The sequence below is a fragment of the Aplidium turbinatum genome, chromosome 14 (assembly GCF_918807975.1).
Source record: "Aplidium turbinatum chromosome 14, kaAplTurb1.1, whole genome shotgun sequence".
In the NCBI taxonomy this organism is placed as follows: Eukaryota; Metazoa; Chordata; class Ascidiacea; order Aplousobranchia; family Polyclinidae; genus Aplidium; species Aplidium turbinatum.
Genome location: NC_137485.1, coordinates 15,064,983 through 15,084,812, shown reverse-complemented (window position 1 = coordinate 15,084,812; position 19,830 = coordinate 15,064,983). Strand labels below are relative to the sequence as shown.

At 38.6% G+C, this 19,830-nt stretch overlaps 2 protein-coding genes across 2 annotated transcripts in view; one reads left to right on the top strand and one right to left on the bottom strand.

Moving 5' to 3' along the window:
• The first annotated feature begins 169 nt into the window (after nt 1-169).
• LOC145782931 (condensin-2 complex subunit D3-L-like) lies at nt 170-19,631 on the top strand. Its single transcript, XM_082594691.1, has 30 exons — nt 170-196; nt 4,275-4,421; nt 5,278-5,351; nt 5,904-5,991; nt 6,430-6,624; nt 7,314-7,439; nt 7,762-7,890; nt 8,226-8,389; nt 8,846-8,937; nt 9,152-9,360; nt 9,776-9,874; nt 10,106-10,203; nt 10,337-10,440; nt 10,734-10,852; nt 11,664-11,733; nt 12,269-12,384; nt 13,243-13,459; nt 13,745-13,889; nt 14,252-14,344; nt 14,688-14,775; nt 15,323-15,552; nt 15,676-15,803; nt 16,716-16,798; nt 17,114-17,236; nt 17,577-17,687; nt 17,779-17,914; nt 18,461-18,551; nt 18,849-19,021; nt 19,173-19,278; nt 19,496-19,631. Exons 1-30 carry the CDS (start codon nt 170-172, stop codon nt 19,569-19,571), a joined length of 3,657 nt encoding a protein of 1,218 aa, XP_082450817.1. The 3' UTR covers nt 19,572-19,631.
• The window catches only part of LOC145783239 (uncharacterized), a 19,419-nt gene continuing 19,154 nt past the window's right edge, over nt 19,566-19,830 (bottom strand). The window contains exon 23 of the mRNA XM_082595051.1: nt 19,566-19,802. Coding sequence (XP_082451177.1) covers nt 19,757-19,802 — 46 coding nt within the window. The 3' untranslated portion in view covers nt 19,566-19,756. The remainder of the gene's footprint in view (nt 19,803-19,830) is intronic.

Genomic DNA, 19,830 nt, shown 5'->3' with positions numbered 1-19,830 from the left:
TCTTAAATCAAACATTTTGTCGTTCTCTTCAATTCATCAAATATTTGGCCCCCCCCAAAATTTTTTTCTGGCTATGCCACTGTTTGTGAATAGATTAATGAGTAGGCTACAGATGTATTTGTATTCCTGTACACTAGGGTGAGTCAATAAAAACTTTTTTTTCCAAAACATGGCGGCAAACCCTTCAGATTATAAGGTTGGTCCTAGAAACTCCCCAAAAAAAATGTGAGCAGGTTTGTTCAAGTATTCGCCAAGCAAAGACCATATGGGAAAACGTATATAGTAAAAAAAAAAATTTTTTTTGGGGGGTTTTTCAAGTGATTTTTTTTATCTCTATGCCCTTGCTATCATCTAAAATAATCATTTTTGACTGAAATCACCACATATCTAGTATCAATCAATGTTTAAAAGATACAAGAAAAGTTTAATTTGATCAAAAATAGTAGCAATATTATGTCTATTTTTGTAAGGGCAATCTTAGTTGAAAGCCTGAACACCGCGTCAAGGTGTCGCCCATCATCCAGGTTTCTCTTATTTGCTGTTAGATCAGGCAAACGAAACTGGACTAAACTCCCAATACGTCAATAATTACATCTTGGAGGATGACAATGTGGCTTTTTTGAAATCTGGATAATCTCGTCTTGCCCTTTCTACGCAATGAAGAATTACATTTCTTTCTTCTGCATCATGGGTTAAAATCCCTTTGTACTCTGCCATAATTCTCACTTCTCAGTCTGCCACATCGTTTACAACTTTGATACTCTTTATCACTTTTTCCAATCTTTTATAATTCTGAAACTCCGGCCATCTTTTTACTGCATACTTCAAGAAACCAATGTCTCCCATACTGAATTGCAGCCTATGAAACAATAAAGCAGATCTTGCACCAACAAATTCATGCAATTTTGTGTCTACAGAGGCCGAAGGAAACACTGGCTTTTGTGGAGCCAAATAAACACCATGATTTTTTTGGTAGTTGTGATGCAGCTTGTAAGCATTATGCAAGTATTTCTTTCATAGGCGCCGACTTTTCAAAAAACCTTGGGGGGCGAGAAAGGTGATGACGTCATAACTATAACGCTATTTTTGCTCAATTAAAATAGTCTTTGATTAAGCTTAGTGTCTTGTTTATATTGACACCTAGGTCGCTAACCGAATTTATTAGAACAGCTGCTTGAAACGATTAGTTTTACGCATGTAAAACGCCTAGTCGTAAAAATTTTCATATTGTTAGCTCATAATTGGAACAGTTGGAAAACAAGTCGATTCATTTCCTTTTCGTGCGAGTGAATAACAACGATCAAGACAGTGAAGTTATCGAAATAAAACGCAAAAAATCATGATCTCAAGCAGAGTGAAAACCCGCTATCAGTTTTATTAACCTCGTTTTGCTAATTACCTACCTTCAAAGCGTTAACAACGGCGAAGTGTTTTCTCTTCTGTTTTTTATCGAAAGTCTTTATAGTCTTTTATTGAATACAGTAGGCTATACTCGAGTATAGGTCGAGATGTTCACAAGTGATTTTCACCTCAAAAAGACAAGTTCAACTAACACAGGACAAGCTGTTGTCTCCAGCTCGGCAGTTTTCAAACTGAACGCACTTAAAATCATTGTCGACGTAGATTACGGAGTGTGAAATCGCGTCGGCCTCAGTAAAAGTTTCGAATACGTTTATTTGCAGTGATTCAAACTTAATTTTCAAATTTAAAGATTTCTTGTCAATTCTAAACTTTATACATTTGTTGAGCAATACGCAAAGCTCACGAGACAAAACAGCAGAAAGAGCTGTTTTAAGAGATCATATTTTAATTATTGCGTGAAGGTTGTAATCGTTCTTATTACGTAACATTCCATGATCGTTAAAGTCGATGGCAAACCTTAGCGGCCGCATAAAACAATGATGTCAGGTTGGCTAGGTGATAATAGCGGTAAGAGACGTCGTTAATGCAGGCAATATATGCGACCAAGACCATTAAACACCTTTTCTTTTATCGGTTTTCGATTTAATTCTCACACATTGCGAAGAAAACAATGCGTTCTGTTGAATCGTAATCGTCTCACAGCGGGAAGACCTTGTTGAAAATAGCGCGTCTAATTTAGCTGGTTTACTTAATATTGCAATGAATAGTTACGTGACTATTCCAGCAGCGTATGTTACTCTACGATCTACTTTGAAATTTCCATACCGTATGAGAAAGCCATGCGATCAGCTGCTGTTTTGCTGGAAAGAGCAAAGTAGGCTGTTTTTTTGCTTTTGGCATTCTTTAAGTCCGTTTAAATTATCTAAATCTCTTTAGCAAAGTGTTTTATCTTCGAAACACCACTTGTAATAACCATTTTTGTTGCCCCTCAACCATAAATTTACGGGGGGCACCGCTCCCCGGCCCCCCCCGGAAGTCGGCGCGTATGATTTCTTTATCTTCTGTGGAAAGCTGATGTGAACATGAAGCGAATGGTACCAGCTCTTCTTGTCATTAACATTAAGAAAAACCCGGGTTTTTAAAAAAAAGCCCAACCCGCATGGTTTTTTTTTAAAAAAACGCGGCTTTTTTGGTTTTATTTAAAAAAGATGCAAAAAAGGTAGATTCATGCTTATTTCACCTCAAATACTACTTTTTACCAATGAAGTGCCTCTCACTCACAGTACATGCTGGCATAACTCAATAAAATAATGCACTAGGGCTGTTTAACTATGAGGCCTTCTTGCATAAATGAGTTTTAGTGTACAAAGTGGCATTACTTGATTTTTGTGTACAGAAATATCCACTGTGTTTTCAATTTATCCTTGGAAATTTCCTTCACAATCACATCCTTAAGTCCTAATTTGAAGTTTGTTTTAAGTACCTTGTAGTACTTTAGTTCATTTTTTCAATTTTCTGATAAAAATTGGACAAATATGATGCTCTGGGTTTTTTATTTATTTTTTTGGTTTTTTTAAGTGATTTTTTTGAATAAAACCCACCCGGGTTTTTTTGGGTTGGGTAAAATACCGACAACCCTGTCTGTCAAATACCACATGTGGCACGTGAAGGCTTGTTCGGCAACATTTGCAATTCCTGAAAATTCAGTTACAAAGGTATACTCAACCATTTTCTTATAAAACGATAAATCATTGACAGCCGCTTCAGAAGCCATGGGTCACTGGAACCAATAAGGAGTATAAAAAAATAGCAACAAATTTTCAGAATTGTGGAAGACTTTGCAAAATGTGTGGCTCCAAGTCTAGTTGGTTTTGCAACAACAGAATCTTCAATGCGTAAATAGGTGTTGACATCCACACAACTACCAAAAAAATCATGATGTTCATTTGGCTACACAAAAGCCAGTGTTTTCTTCGGTCTCTGTAGACACAAAATTGCATGAATTTGTTGGTGCAAGATCTGCTTTATTGTTTCATAGGCTGCAATTCAGTATGGGAGACATTTGGTTTCTTGAAGTATGCAGTAGAAAGATGACCGGAGTTTCAGAATTATATAAGATTGGAAAAAGTGATAAAGAGTATCAAAGTTGTAAATGATGTGGCAGACCGAGAAGTGAGAATTATAGAAGAGTACAAAGGGATTTTAACCCATGATGCAGAAGAAAGAAATGTAATTCTTCATTGCGTAGAAAGGGCAAGGCGGGATTATCCAGATTTCAAAAAAGCCACATTGTCATCCTCCAAGATGTAATTATTGACGTATTGGGAGTTTAGTCCAGTTTCGTTTGCCTGATCTAACAGCAAATAAGAGAAACCTGGATGATGGGTGATACCTTGACGCGGTGTTCAGGCTTTCAACTAAGATTGCCCTTACAAAAATAGTTATAATATTGCTACTATTTTTGATCAAATTAAACTTTTCTTGTATCTTTTAAACATCGATTGATACTAAATATGTGGTGATTTCAGTCAGAAATGATTATTTTAGATGATAGCAATGGCATAGAGATAAAAAAATCACTTAAAAACCCAAAAAAATATTTTTTTTACCTTACATTTTCGCATATGGCCTACAGTATACTGAAAATTTCAAAGGGCCATTGCTTGGCGAATACTTGAACCAATCTGCTCAAAATTTTTTGTGGGGAGTTTCTAGGTCCACCTCATAATCTAAGGGAGTTGCCGCCATGTTTTGGAAGAAAAAGTTTTTTTTGACCCACCCTATTGTACAGTGTACACTGTTGCTCAATCTATTTGTATCAATTAAAATGAAGGTCTTTCTAAACTCTCTTTATTCACGCTTTTCATGCTTCATGCATTGATTAATTAATATTTTGTTGTGTGAATGTTTAGGATCATGAGGATGGAGAAACCATTCTCACAACTGACCAGCAAGTTTCGTTAGTAAATACTTTCAATGGAGTCTTGAAAGATTTTTGCCGATTGCTTTCAACCTATTCTTTGAAGAGCCGACCAAATGAGATTAAACGAACTGTTGAGGTTAGGAAATTAATTTTGTGGGGGAAGACTGGTTATTGTATTTAACTCAAATGACAAAGAAATAGTTGACGCCATTGTGAGTTGTTACTATGGTTGGTACTAAGCATCGGGTAATGAGAAATTGAGTTCTCATGATATAAAGCGATCTTACGAAAGTAGAATGAAATGGTCAGTTCCTTTCTGTAGACTACTCTGTTCCAGTGATGTACGCGCATACAAAAAATATTGACGCCGTCAGCGTAAACGCAAACGTCCGAAAAAACATACGCCGTATGCGTCAACGCAACTTGTAAAAAAAGTTGGCGGCGTCAACGTCAGCGCATACACTAGCGTAAACCAATTTTGTTTGCTAGGTGCCAAACATTCACACGGTATAAACCACTCGAAACAAACAAGTTTTATTTTGAATTTCCACGAAGAAACACAAGCATCTGAAAGTGTTTATCTGAGATTTTGCTGTGTTTTGGTTCCAATATGTCTTTGCCCATTGAAAACATTCTTTCAACTGCAGCGCTGGAAGGTATTGGCGTGTTATAGAGAAAAAAATACATAAAAAGTATGCGTTGACGCTAAGCGCTAAAAACCGCGAAAACTTTACGGCGTAGCCACAAGCGCAAACTATCCAAAAAAATGTGGCCGCAAGCGTTAGCGCAAACAAAAGTCTACGCCGCATACTTGCGGCGTAGAATTTACGGCGTATACGTACATCTCTGCTCTGTTCACCCTGGAAAGAGGTGTTTAAAGGACTAGCTTAAAGCTGGCAGCTAAATCATGACCTTTAATTAAAAAACGGACGTCCTGTCGTCTGCGTCATCCCACCTATAACCAAATGAACTAAAATTACTTGTTTTTTTAGGCTCTGGTCTTGTTGGTGAAATCGTTTTCAGCGAACCATAGGCCTTGTGAAAAAATCACAGAGTCAACAGAAAGGTACTGTGTCCAGACAACTGAGACAAGTGGACTGTATTTTGTATCTGCAATGCACTTTAATGTTTGAAGTATTGTGTGACATGGCCGTAGCTGCGAAAGCTTTCAATGTGTCAAATCATTTTGTGTTTATAGTTGTGGATGTTAGAACTAAATTTAAGTCATAAGTAGAGTAGACAACAGGAAACAGACATTGCCGTCGGCTGCAGCGTGGGTCAGGTGTACGTCGGAAGGCGTACACCGATGCATAGCGCTCAAGTCCGCTTTCCCGCAATGCAGGATAAAGATATGAAAAGCAAAGAAAACTGGTCTTGGGTTTGAATAAAAGTACACTTGTGTACTGTTGTAGTCAGAGCTTTGGTATCTGTTCAAAAATTTCCGGCTCCCGGAGTTTTTGAGCATCGCCGTCTGAAACATCATTTTTTTTCCCATCCATTCAGAGCTATTAAGTACACTCCAGTTGGACTCCTCAAGATGTATTCAAAAGAAACTGAAAAACTGCTTAAAGTTAAACTTTAATAGTAATTGTGTTTATGGTTGTATAATGTATATTAGTGATTTGGAAGGGATCGCAAAGCCCAATCAGTTGGCACTACGCGCCTTACAATTGATGGTCAACTTAAAACATGGGAAAGTGGAAGAGGTATGTATTTCTTTGGAAACAGCAAGACCAGTGCGTGTATTTACGAAAAAGTTTCATCAGAATCAATTTATTTTTCACGTTTACGAAACGTATCTCCGACTCGGTTAATCTGTTTGTACCTTAGTTAAATGGTTTCATACAGAACATTGGATTTAAGAAACTTTCATGTTTTCAACAGCAGCTTAGTAGAGAAAGACAATTGAAATCATACCAGTTTATGACGTCAGATGTATTTGATTTGGAGGATTTTAATTGCCGAAACTAGAAGCGATGTGTGTCGCATGATTGGCTAGCAGTGCTTTTTCGATACTGTGGAAAGACTCAAAACTTCATCAATAATCCAATTTTTGATGGACCATCAATGTTACTTGATGTTTGATACTGAATAGTGAATAGCATCGAATTTTGAAACTAAACAAGGATTGCTTGTTACCTCAGCTTTCAATGTTAGTTTTCCGGCTGCTCATGACAACCATCACCATGCGTCACGCAAGCACCTGTGGTCCAAGCTTACCCAGGGCTGCCGTGCGACGAGCAGAAGCAGCGATGGAATTAGTTGCAGCAGTCTACCAGAAACACGGATCTTCTGTGGCGCATTCCTCACGTGTGCTGATGCAGAACATTATAGCACAGGTAATTAAAACGTCATTCAACGCTCTTTTTAAATAAAATTTTATTTTTATAAAACGAGTTGAATATTTGCTCTAAAACAAAGATTTATACAGATTTCACAAGTGTAAAATAGAACGATCTGTTTCAGCCTAATGCTGCGGGTTCGCTTTAGTAATACAGTAGCAGTTTTTCAAAACTTTTCAGAACACAGTTCTAGTCATGTGCAATGATAAGTGGTGTTGGAGTGAGAGTATCGTTGTTTTAAAATAATAAAAAAACGACACTCTAACACCACATTATTCTACTTAAGGTGCAGATTAACCAGGGCTGTGGAGTCGAGGGAAAAATATACGACTACTCGATTTATAACTAGCCTACTCCAGCTTTAGTGTTGACAGGTTTTTTAATTTTTTCTATTTTTTTGTTTAATTTAAAAAAAGTTGTGGTCGAAATTGAAACGGCCAGTTTCACAAAATTGACAAGAACAAACATTTCTATGTTTTTGTGAAGTTTTAGAGCTCAATGCGAAGAATAAGAAACAATATTTTGAAAAAGTGTATTGCAAATAAAAAGCTTATTGTTCAATGTTCATAGTTTTGTATCAAGTCGTAGTCAGTGTTTTTTTGAAAACTCCGACTTAGGACACTCCAAAATCCCTCCGACTCCACTGCCCTAAGATTAACCATGATATTTTATCTTTGGTCTCTTAGTGTCCAGAAAGAATGGAATATCGCCATCACGTGTCCGAATTTGCTTCCACCTTTATAGCTATCATGCCAATCGCATGGTATGCCGACTTCATCACGTGGTTGAAGAGGTTCGCAAACCATTCTCGGGTAATTCAACTAAATTCATTGTGATCAAAAGAAAACAAAACAGAGAATATCACACTAAAGCAGAGAACGTCACACATTGATGCAAATAAGTTTTCTTCAAACAAACAACTTGTATTCATCAATTTAGTTTGATACTCTCTACTTTTTTTTGTTTAAATTTACTGCACTGCGCATCCTTTTAGACCACTGGTCAATTCAAGGGAAGATTTTTAATAAAAAGTTAAAGTAACGAAGTTTTTTTTTATTTTGTCATATTGATTAAGCTGGGAAATTGTGGAACTGAATCTGTTGTTATCGAATAGTTTATCAATTTTGTTTGCAGATTGGATACAGATTAGCAGCTCTAAGCCTCATCAACCGGTTACTATTGAAACCTGAAAGGACCCCCACTGATGACGATGGGTTGTCTGAAGACGCCAAAACTTCCTTAACTCATAAATTTATATTAGAGGTATGGTTACTAGTTACTACAGTATATCACTGTTTGTATTTAGTTATAGAGCAACCCGCTATTGCTACAAACAACCCGCAACCTGGCAGCTACAAACACTTACAAACGTGATACTTGAGACAGTTTAAAGTCGCATTGCGTTTTTTGTGATTGCAATGAACGACTTTTAGTTTTCTATACGTTGTAAGGACTAAGCTACTGGATTTTTTTTTTAAAAACTTGTAGTAGTTGCATTACACAACTTTTCTTTTACAGTTTTATGCTTTTCAATGTATAAGTGGAAAGCTGCTCACACTCGCATTGTCGTAAGGTTTTATTAACCAGCTTATACGCAGACAGTTGTGTTGGCTGTAAGCGACTGTGGCTCATCGATTCGTGCAAAAGCGTTGAACATCCTTGCTGATGTGATGGAAAAGTCCAGTGTTTCCCCTGTTGTTTTCAATGAACTTCTGCAAAGTTCTTTCACTTGCACTTCACCACCGAAAGATGGGGATACAGGGTCAGGAGTTGTACAATTTCGTATTTGATTATATTTTGTTTTTCTTCATTGACTTGTCTAGAACGAAAGCGATAGCACTAGCTAGAATAACCCAAAAACTTAAAGGATTTAAATGTGCATGGGCGAGTGTTTGGATTGTTGTGAGCACCCATTTGTAGCCAGCACGTCCAAGAAATCTATAATCTCCTGTTGAATTATAATTTTATGGGCACAATTGTTACAGCAGAAATCAATAGCTTTAGATGTTGTGTAACGCTTTTCACGTTTATAGTTGATAAATGAAAATGGTGTTCCCGTAAACGAAAGCAAGAGAGCTGTAAACCAACTGGCGAACAGAGTATTGGTAAAAGAATTAAATTGGCTGATATGCGAAGACGTTTCTTCATTGGTAGTGCTGTACCCTTGGTAGTCATCTCTAGCATAATGACAACTGACCAGAATCAATTTTTGTTTCAGAATTCGCACTTTGGTGACTCCATTGCCGGGTGTCACTCCTTTGATTCTTAATTCAGTACCAGTTCCTTCCTTGTGTTTGTATGATCCGACAAGTGAGTTGCGAGATACCGACCCGTGATGACGTATCTTACGTACTGTATAAACGTCAGATTATGCTTATGTCGTAGGCCTACTTAGGTGGAAAACAGACAACGTAACATGTAGACGATAGGATAAAACCAAAAAGAATTTATAATCAACAATACTATAGTATGCATTCATCCATCTAGTAATTCAATTCGTGATGTCTGTTTTATTGTTTTACAGGTAACAATTTATTATCACTCATATCGAAATGTTCTTTGGAAATGAAATGTGCTGTCCGCAAAAGTTCTGTTTTAGTTTTGGAAGCAGCGATATGTAAAGGCTTTGTAGCTGCCTCGAAGGATGCTTTGGAAATACTAAGCGAGAGAAGCCGTGATCCTCTGTTGAGTGTTCGCAAATGCGCAATTCAAGCCATTACCAATGTGTTACAAGTAAGTGTAGTAATGTGTATGTATAAAGGTTCCTTGCTGTCAATCAAGTTGTCCATGTTTAAGAGATTACATTTTAATATTTTTCTGTCAAAAGTTATTACAATCAGATGAGAGTTGAGAAATGGCACTTCTTGTGTCTGAGAGAGAGTTCTGTCGAAAATATATTTTAAGACGAAAGCAAGTACCACCGCGTTGTCATATTGGCAAGTTTAAGGAATACTTAACACCACAACTGTCGCTATCAAGGACTGTACTACACGGCAATGATAAGAGGATAATAAGACAATAAGCGTCTTAAGCGATAGCAAGTCGACTGGCGGCCCTGATATTTCATGCGAAAATACGAGCGAGAGATGAAAAAAGTTGTGCTTTGCAACCTGCATTAAAACCGCATTATGTAAAGCTGTTATTGCAGGTTTATCCTGATAGTTGTAACGCTCGGTTCGTCTGGATGGATTGTCTTCTGCCATCAATCTCAGACCGCGAATCATCAATGCAAGAAAAGGCCTCCCAGGTATTGACTTTTTTCTTTTTATGGTTTTGAATTACTTTTTAACGAACTTTTATTGCTTACGTGGTGAAAGTATTGTGTGGGGTTTCTCCTAGATCAGCGCAAACAGTAACAATATGCACAAATTGCGTAGCCAATTGCGCATCTTTTTTGAAACTTTTACGGCGTGATGCGATCTTGTAATCCGGTCTGTTGACTCTCAGGTTCATCTTTTTGTTTTGTTAATAAATTTAGTTAATCGAGGAAAAAATCTTATCGAAGTTGTTGGAAGACGATGATTTGCCATGGAAATTGTTATCGCATTTAACAACAGAAAAAGGAAATCAAAATAGGTACGTATAGCATTAATTGTTTATTACATAAACCACATTACTTGATCGCTGAGCCATTATGTAAATTGTAATCATTAGTATTTCATTAAATTACATTTTTACAAGAGGATTCAAGAGATCAATACTTGTTTAGGATATATCTTCAAAAAGTAGCAAAGGAATGGAATGTTCAGGGAAAGTTGAAGAAAAACGTTTTGGAGAAAGTTCTAGATTCGCTTGAAATTGACAAACGAAAAGGTATTTTACAAGAGCCGTTTAGTTACACGCTTCAGCAACTTTGAGTAAGGTCTGATTGTTTTATCTGATGGCATTTATGTCACAATTGCTATTTAAATGCTTTGTGTGATAGGTATAATCCGGAGATTGTAATTTTTGTCTCTCCCTTAACTCCACTCATGCAGATTACAACAGAAACAAAGACTCAAGCACGCTTTAACTTTCAGAGGTTTTGTCCTGTTTATTAGCATGCTAGATTGTAGGAAGTAGCCCACTTTTTGTCTCGGCCTAGTAGGTCATCTTGTCCTTTGCAGTTCAAGCGTGGATGCTCCTCAGCATCTTTACTCTTTTCACCGGCGACAAAGAAACGGCTTCCCATGTATTTCAGCACTGGGCGAGGGAAAGACAAGTCAGCAGTCCCATGAACATGCAAGTACGTTGTGCAGTCAAAAATTGTTGCTATTGTTCCATCCGGGCTCAGCAAGTTGCCGCGTCATTGTTTTTTTGCCTATTTCAATCATTGTGCTTAACTATTTATGTATTAATTTCGACTGAGAGTTTAACGCTGTTTTTGACAAAGTAGTTTAAATAGAATTCTCATTTGGTACCTCAACTTTGTAATGTTTCGCGGGATCCTTGACGTCTAACTATCTCGGACGAACTGTTATAAACAAACAGATAACTTTATTTGAATCTCAACATGTACTCAGACTTCAACATAAACTAGCAACGTAAACGCCCACATAGTTGCGGCACTAAAACCATTGACTTATTATTGGAACTCGAGTTTTGAAAATGACGCAACGCTGTCAGGAAAGCGTATTTAACAGCGGCCAATCAAGAAGTCATGGAAAACGCGTAAGGCAAAATGCGAAACACAAGGTACAAACTTAAAAGGCAAGTTCTCAAATAAAGTTTAAAGGCACGTTTCCAATATTACAAACTTTTCAATAATAATAATGTGTGTTTTTATTTAGCGCTGTATCCATCGCATATGTCGTTGCTCCTCAGCGCTTTACAAAGCAGACAATGTCAATTGTCAGTGCATCTAATAGAGAAAGATTTTTTCTGTAGTTCTAGTTCGCAAGAGAGTGACAAGAAAGCATTGCCGGCGATTTGTCAATGAAACGACAAGAACATTCATAGGCAAAAGAAGCCCACAATCTTTGTAGTAACACTCAGTCACTTTCTACAAATTCCTGGGCATGCTCCATGGTCACGTGACGTTACTCGTATTGTTACAGATCGACATGATATCGACTGCCGGACAAGCCGCTAAATTCATGGACGACGACGACAAGGATGTAGTGCTAGGTATGGCTGTGATTTGTTTGTTTGTTCATATCTTTATCCTGCATTGCGGGAAAGCGGACTTGAGCGCTATGCATCGGTGTACACCTTCCGACGTACACCTGACCCACGTTGCAGCAGACGGCAATGTCTGTTTCCGGTTGTCTACTCTACTTATGACTTAAATTTGGTACTACCCATTACTCGAAATCGATCACTGGGTAGAGGCAATTATCGTAAAGTTTCTTGCCCAGAGAAACAACAGCAAGTGCGGGTGGCTGGAGTCGAACATGCAGGCTCTCGACTGCGAGCCCAACGCGCTAACCACTCGGCCACTGCTGCCGGATATTACCGAGTGCAGTTTTATTTCTGACAGCAGCAACAAAAGATATGCAGAAATATGTTTAAGAGAGAGAAAAATGTTGTTGTATTTTGCAACACTAATGTGCTGCACTGAAATTCTTTGTAGTTTTACTTTCCAAATCTTGTTTAAGTTAAGATTTCGAAACTTTCCTGACGCGTGGCTTTTGTTCGTTTTAATCCTCTTTTTAATTTACAGAAAATTTAAAAGCACGAATTGAGAGCGGTCGATGTTCCATCCAACTCGTGGGCTATGTGTTCGAAGCGATATATAACCTCGTTTATAGTGACCGTAGCGACAACGTTCAGACTAAAGTAAGTTTCCGTTAGTAAGTAAGTTTGACTTTGTGAACGGAGAAGCTTCAAGATCAAGCGGCGCTGGTTCGACTCTCGGAGTGTGCGCTTGAGCAACGCAGTCTAAGGACTGCTCTCCATTCAACGGCACCTAACGGATGGAATAATTCCCCAGCCACAAGACTTCAACAATCGGAAAAAATCACTCTGTCAATCTCGGTAACCGGCCCTGCGTCAAGAGCCTCTACAAGTATGCGAAACTACCAGGAATAACCTATCAAGGCTTTGTCAGTCCGAGGGTAAAGATTCAAAACCAACTATTCCATTCTCATCAGTACGATTTTTTAAACCTTCAAATTTGTTTTCTTAAAATAGTTTCGCATACACCAAAAAGCATTTAAAAAGGATTGTTTCTGCCATGTTCTAGTTACGGCACCAAATCTCGTAGTTTGCAAAGTTATTGCTAGAAAAGAATGTAAGGATACGAAAAGATTGTCTATCGTCTGTTTGCCGTCCAGTATTGTAACATTACTTCTCTCTCCCAAAGCTGTACAGCTTTAGAAGAAGTTACATTGACTACCTGGTGAAACATGCAACGTACTAGAAACTTTATTTTCCGACTTATTTTTGCACGCGGAATTTGAGTGACGTTAATGCGACGATGTGATTGATTGAATTGACATCAAATATTTCATCAAATGAGTTCCCAACCAGCAGCAAATCATCTAATTTTTACACTGATTCAACGCCTGAAAGCAATGAATCAATGCCAAAAAGACTAATAGGCTGGCTAGGTTAATCCTGTCTTTTAAAAGAGACAAAAATAAACCAAAGAATTGCAAAATAACATATAATTTCTCACAGTTCAACTACTTTTAGGCCGTCATGGATGACTGGTGCAATGCTTTGCTGGCGGCTAGGGACACGTGGTTCTCCGATGTCGTCATCAAGCCATCCCAATGCGGATATGACGTAGACCTGCTGATCAACCACCTCTACGTGGTCGGTGAAGCATCGCAGCGTTGCTGTGGCAATCTTCCTAAACGGCTTTTGCTATCCATTCAGGCGCTGCTCACCAACACGTCGCTTGATAATGGTATCAATGCTTTCGCAAACTTTTGTTCCTGAACATTATTTTAAGTTATACTCTACAACAAGTTGCATAATTCGAACTAAACTATTTGCACTATTTTACACTATACTTTTGTTTCTGAACATTTTTTTAAGTTATACTCTACAACAAGTTGCTTAATTCGAACTAAACTATTTACACTATTTTACACTATACTTTTGTTTCTGAACATTTTTTTTGTTGTGCACTGCAACATAAAGGAATATTAATGAACTTGCTCGTCTAAGTCATCCTGGGCATGTCTTTCAGATTCGCCCTCGCTTTCACAACCGTTGTCACAGTTTGGCGACGCCGGTGTCCCACCTTCGGTTCGTGCTCATGCAATTTTCAATTTGGGTCGGATTTGTTTCCATGATGAAGTTTTGGCCAAGAAATTTGTACCAGCACTATCCCGGTAACGATATAACTGTCGTAGTTGAAGTACTGTAGTTGCGTTTTGTGATCATTGGGTCGATTGATACAGTATTCATCTACTTTTACATGTTTGTTTTTATCAGGAAGAAGGGAGACTTATATTAGGTTGCATTGATTTAAAAACTGTTTTTGTATTAAATACTAAACAACTCATTGTAGCGCTTTTGTTAAATTTAACAAGTTTTCGATTAGTTCTTTTTCGGTGGTCTGAACAGTCACATTTGTCCGAAAAGGTTACACCCGTTCAACTATTGCATGGTCTGAAAAAGTTTCACATCTGTCAAAAGCTTCACTTTAGATTTTGCATCTCATGCCATCTTTAATTCCGTTCTACCTTTTTAGAGAGTTGGCGACATGCGATCACGAAGAAGTGAGAAGCAACGCTCTGGTCATCTTAACAGACTTATGTGTTCTGCAAACACAGTTAGTTGACCCGTAAGTTTTCCTCTTTATTTTGCTTGTATTTGTTCTCAGACAACAAATCAATGTAAAAACCGAGTGATGTGCCATGGACTTCTAAATAGTAGCATGTGGACTGGAAACTCAGTGGGCAACAGTAGGCCAAACAGTTGGTACAACAGTTGGCCAACAGTGGGCCAACAGCCAAGTAACTAACCCTGTTGGCCCACTGTTGTACCAACTGTTTGGCCTACTGTTGCCCACTGAGTTTCCAGTCCAGATGCTACTATTTAGAAGTCCATGGATGTGCTGTCTGGGGTTATCGTTGGGTAAACATGCGGCATTTGTTTCCCATCTTTGCAACCGACCTCTGGTTTAGATTCCTTCATGACATGGCAAATTGCCTCGGTGACAAATCAGTGACTGTAAGAAAACACGCCATTGTGCTTCTCAGCAGCTTACTACAGGTATGTGCCCAGCTGGCTTAATCGGTCCTTTGCATTATTATTCAACGTTTGCATACGCTGAGTCCATGTTAAAAGCACTAATTTTACTAGCTGGGTAGTCAGACGTTTTTTATCTTGGATTTCAGCTTCTCAGTAGTTCAGCAGTCGATGCTCCCAGCGAGTTTGCAACAGATGTTTCTGACCTTAAAGATAATAATTGAGAATTCACAAACAACTGATCGGCTGAACACTGAACAGTTAAATCAATCAAGTCCAGCAACTTGAGATTTTTATTAGACATTGATTTTTTCGCCGCCATAAGAATAGTTCCATATCTTCAAATGGAAGCATTTATGTAATTACATGTAAATGACTGTAATCAGAATTTTACTTCGTATTTGAGTAAGATCACTGACAAACCCACCTTTACAGTGGCGAAAGCTTTAATGCTAATACACTTTTTGAATAACCAACCTGATATTCTTTTGTTTAAGTTTTCAGCATGTTAGATTGGGCTGCGGCAGTTGTTAATAACTCTCAAAACTGTCAATCACCAATGAATTTTCAGAGGGAATACGTCAAATGGAAGGAGGCATTGCTTTTCAAGTTCCTTTATGTCTCTTGTGACGATTGTGAGGAAGTGAAGTCACTGGCAAGACATTTTTTATTGAAGCAGCTTCTTAACGGATCCCTTTCTGCAGGAAATCTCTTCTATCGAAATTTTGTGCCTTGCTTGTTCTATTATAACGTCTACGAGGGTCATAAGTTCACTAGCGGATGTGCGGATTCGAATGCTAGGTACTCTTGTCTTGACAACATTTTTTGGTTAATCAATTACAAATTTATCTGTGCTTTTATTCATTTGTGCGTTAAACAATTTTTTTCATGATGAAAGTCAATAAAAAGTACTCTGTTTCGCAGAGGAAAGAAACTGTTTGATTTATCGGATAACTTCAAAAAGCGGATGGAAATCTACGAGTTTGTGTTGCAAAACATGGAGGACCAGCATCGGATAAATCTCACAGGGAAGCTTTGTACCGATGTGCTTGGTAAGCGACTCATCCCAGTCACTAATGGCAATTTGCATTGGGATTTTGTGACTATCAGCAGCAAGACATGTACCTAGCTTGCCAAACAACTGTCCATACACGTTTTAAACGAAGGGTGCGACTCCTCCTAGGCTTAGCTTCATTACAGTCGTAAATTTTAAGCCGAAACTCAAGCACAAAAGTAGTAGTAGTAGTCCAGTTTTAATCCGGTGATGTCCCCGTTACCGAGGGTGGCCGGATTCACCTCCAAGTGCCGCAATCGTCTTCACACCCTGCCTCCACATCGATCTGTCTAACGCGTCCTCTCTTGTCAAGCCCACCTTGCTACTTTCTTCCTCAACTTGCTTTTTCCATGTTTTCTTTGGTCTTCCTTGTTTTCTACGACCCTCCACTCGCAACTCCAGCGCTCTTCTCAAAACATCATCTTCATCCCTTCTCAAAACATGCCCATACCACCTCACTCCATTCGCTTTTGCCAACTTATCAACACTCTCATTCAACCTAAGCAAGCTCATAAGTTCTTCGGTATTCCTTTCATAATTCCAACAAAAGCTGTTAGAATTAAGATGTGGCCTGCCAAGAATCATAAACATTAAAACGTTCCCCGTGTTCTGGTAGCTTTGAACACCTCCGTTCCAAGTCTTTCAAAGTTTTGTAATTTTTTCCCGCTCATTGTCGTTAATGGCTCATTGCGTGTTATTAATAGCCAGCCCTTCCTTGTTTCACGTTAATCACAATCAATCTATTTTTGTGAACTGTTTCAAAACGAACAAGATCAAAAGAGTTGTCAGTACGTATTTGTAGGATGTAGCTATTTGGGTGTGAACTGACTGAGGACAGTCTGTTGTTATAGACATCTTCTGGCTCAACTGTCTGGCGCATGTTTTGTTTTTCATTTTGCACTCTTTGCAGAGGCTTTTGTTGAAGGAACGATTCCTCTCAAGAAGAAAACACAAAACTTATTGACAGATACACTATCCGTCCTATGCTGCAAGGTAACCAACTGATGCATTAGGCACCGCAGTCTTTGTAAGTTAGAGTCTGAAATCGCGTACACTTGCACCATAAATCTACAATTTGTATTTAAATTTCTTCACTTTCAGATAAACTTGATTTTAAAAAGATTACTTGTCAAGTATTTTGCATATTGAATACATTTTCCATATAGCTTGTGTTAAGTTTCAATTATATGTCCTGTGATAATGTCATACAGGGTGCAATAGAGACGCCTCGGATTGGGTGGCACAAGTTTGTTATGAGCTTTCCAATTCCCGTAATGATTGAATCTAACTGATTTAATATATGCGAAGGACATTCGATTGAGATGCTTGCGAGCAAGAGAAGATACTGATCCGGAAGACTTGGAGTCCAACAATCCCACCGATCAGTTGAGGATGATACAGAACGCCGCCAAACACAAAGTCATCTTGCAGGTTGGGAGCACTTCTCTATCAACCGAATGGTTTAGCATTGCATGTGAATCAAGCCAGTGCTGTAGAGTCAGATCAATAATACTTTCGCCACTAATTTTGAAGAACTGATTCCGGGCAAATTCTTCCGACTTCACAGAAGGGATGAGAAACATCATTTTGATGTGTTTTTGAAGTTGATCCCAACTTTTAAATCTCGCCTCCCACCTTACGGACTATCTAAAAGTTAATTTACCAACAACAGGAGTTTGGTGGTCAGCAGATGTGCATTTATCATAAGGTCTTAGTATTAAATGTATTCCAGATCTAGAACATATGACTGCAAGCCAAACTTTCATTTCAGACTGTTAAAACAAACTTGGTGGAAAACATTATTCCAATCATTATTGCGCTGAAGAACATGCTTTTCGATGCGAAGAGTCCGTTGGTCAAAAATGTCATGCTTTACTTGAAGGTACGATGATTTTGTAAGAAGATAAACTCACAAACAGATTCATACAAGATGCTGTGTTTTTCCGTCACTATCAGACCATTTATTCTTTCAGGAAGTGATGAAAGAATACAGGAAGGAGGTTCAAGTCATCTTATCAGCCGACAAGCAACTTGCAAGTGAAATAGAATTTGATTTGAAGCGCTTTGACGCCGAGCAAGAACAGGCAGCTGTAGTACAGCGAATGTCCGGTAAGCAATTAACTGCTCGCTTCCGTGAAGAATGTTACAAATACTTGCTGTGTGATGATAATTGTGCTTTTTTCTGCTGACTTACTTCTTTTTTTCGCAGACCTTGCCAATGTGCAAACTTATAATAATGACTGGAAGCTGATAACTGATATGATTTCGAACTTTGCACTAAATGTACTGTACATTGGTATGAAAAACCAAATTGCCGAAGTGCACTCATTGAATCTCAAATCACCTCAAAACTCACTTCAAAATAAATGAAAAAATATTTTTTTGTTTCCAGCGTTGAGGACAGTATTATTAGTTACCAACGATTCTGGCTGCTATCGAGCGTTGTAGATCGGTCTCCAGTCGAATATTTGAAGTTTGCACGTTGGCATGGCCTGTGTTGGTCCCCTTGGGTTCGATATGTGAATTTTTGTTTGCTCTGTTTATCCGTTTGATAAGCGTTAATTCCTATTTAGTTCGTACACTTCTTGTGCAAAGTTTCGTCGATATTTTTCTTTCTTTTATAAACCGAATAAATGTACACAAAATTGATTTCAGTGGCCAGGCTTTCAGTACCTGGTACACCAACGAACATACCCGTTCTTTCCGCTGCTCAAGCCTTGACTACACCAGCAACCCTGAAACGAAAGTAAGTCTGCGTTCCAATGGAATTGTTACATCATGATATCTTTTACGGTTGCTTCATTGCCGATACCCAAATTAAAGTAGTTGCCATAGCATGATAAGCTGCTTCAGTTACTTAGATACTTGCCAAAAATAGCCGGATCTTATGTCATGTCGCTGAACCTTGAAGGTAGGTACTTGGGGGGCTGTTCAAAGATTACATGATTCCTTTTTGGGTGAAGGGTTGTCATCTTGCCTTTGTGTGTCAATTGACGAGATCATAGCAACTTTATTTTAACGTCCTCCGTCTTATGCTTTTAAGGAAACGGCCGATGAACGTCCAAGCTATCTTGCATTCGGCGAGGAAGGTAGTGCAGTCACCCAAACCGGGAACGTCTGAATCGTTCAATGATCGCCCTGCGTTGAACGAGCCGCTCTCTTCCATGACTCCTGTGGCGACGCGTGTTGCCGATTTAAGGGCGGCCTCCACACCTCGTAAGTACAATAGTGTTGATTTCTTGCATTCCCAAATCCTTTGCTTGTAGAGGTCGTAAAGTCCCTGGTGCCACTTTTAAAGCTTCGTTATATATATAAGAGAGCTGTTCAAAGTAAGCTGACAGCCCAAGTATGAATGTCATCTGTTTAGAAACGTCTACTGATATCAATGTAACGTTCGCTCGCGACATCAGCGCCATCATCACAACAGGAGAACCTTCCAACGCTCCGGTTGTCTTACTAGCTTGCCCAGAAAAGTAAGTTGAAATGTGTAACGTGGTGGGTTAGCTGTTGCGTGATTGCCAATTCACATCATTATGAGCTAAAATTTTGATGTCGAGTTTACCCAAGCCACATAAATTCCTAGGCTTTTTGAAAATCGATAATTTGAAACACCCCAATGGAAAAACTGTACTGTGCATGTCAAAAATACAATTTTGCACTGGGCGCGCTTAACTCGCTACGTTTTTATAGGACACCTCCTCCGGCCACGTGGAACGTGACGTCACCTGCACACACAACTGTGAGGAAAAGCGTCAGAAGAACTTGAATCAAAAGTGACCGAGAAAAGTTTTGTTGTATTTATTCAGTTACAAACATGAATTTTATACACGACACCAGGATAATTGAAGATGTCGACAATATTGCACCAAGGAGAGTGTTCAAGTGCCCTCGTACATAACGGTTGCAGAATGAATCAACACACAAAAGACTTGAATTTGCCAGGCGAACAACTCATGTGAACGTCCGAAGGGTGTAAAGAACTTGCTTTGCTGTGAACCTGAAATAATTCAATAAAAATCTAATCA

Coding starts and splice junctions, on each gene's coding strand:
- LOC145782931 (XM_082594691.1), top strand. CDS start 170: ATGGCGGCAAACCCTTCAGATTATAAG. Junction 4,422..5,277: donor AGATTAAACGAACTGTTGAG/GTTAGGAAATTA, acceptor TTGTTTTTTTAG/GCTCTGGTCTTGTTGGTGAA. Junction 12,385..13,242: donor GCGACAACGTTCAGACTAAA/GTAAGTTTCCGT, acceptor AACTACTTTTAG/GCCGTCATGGATGACTGGTG.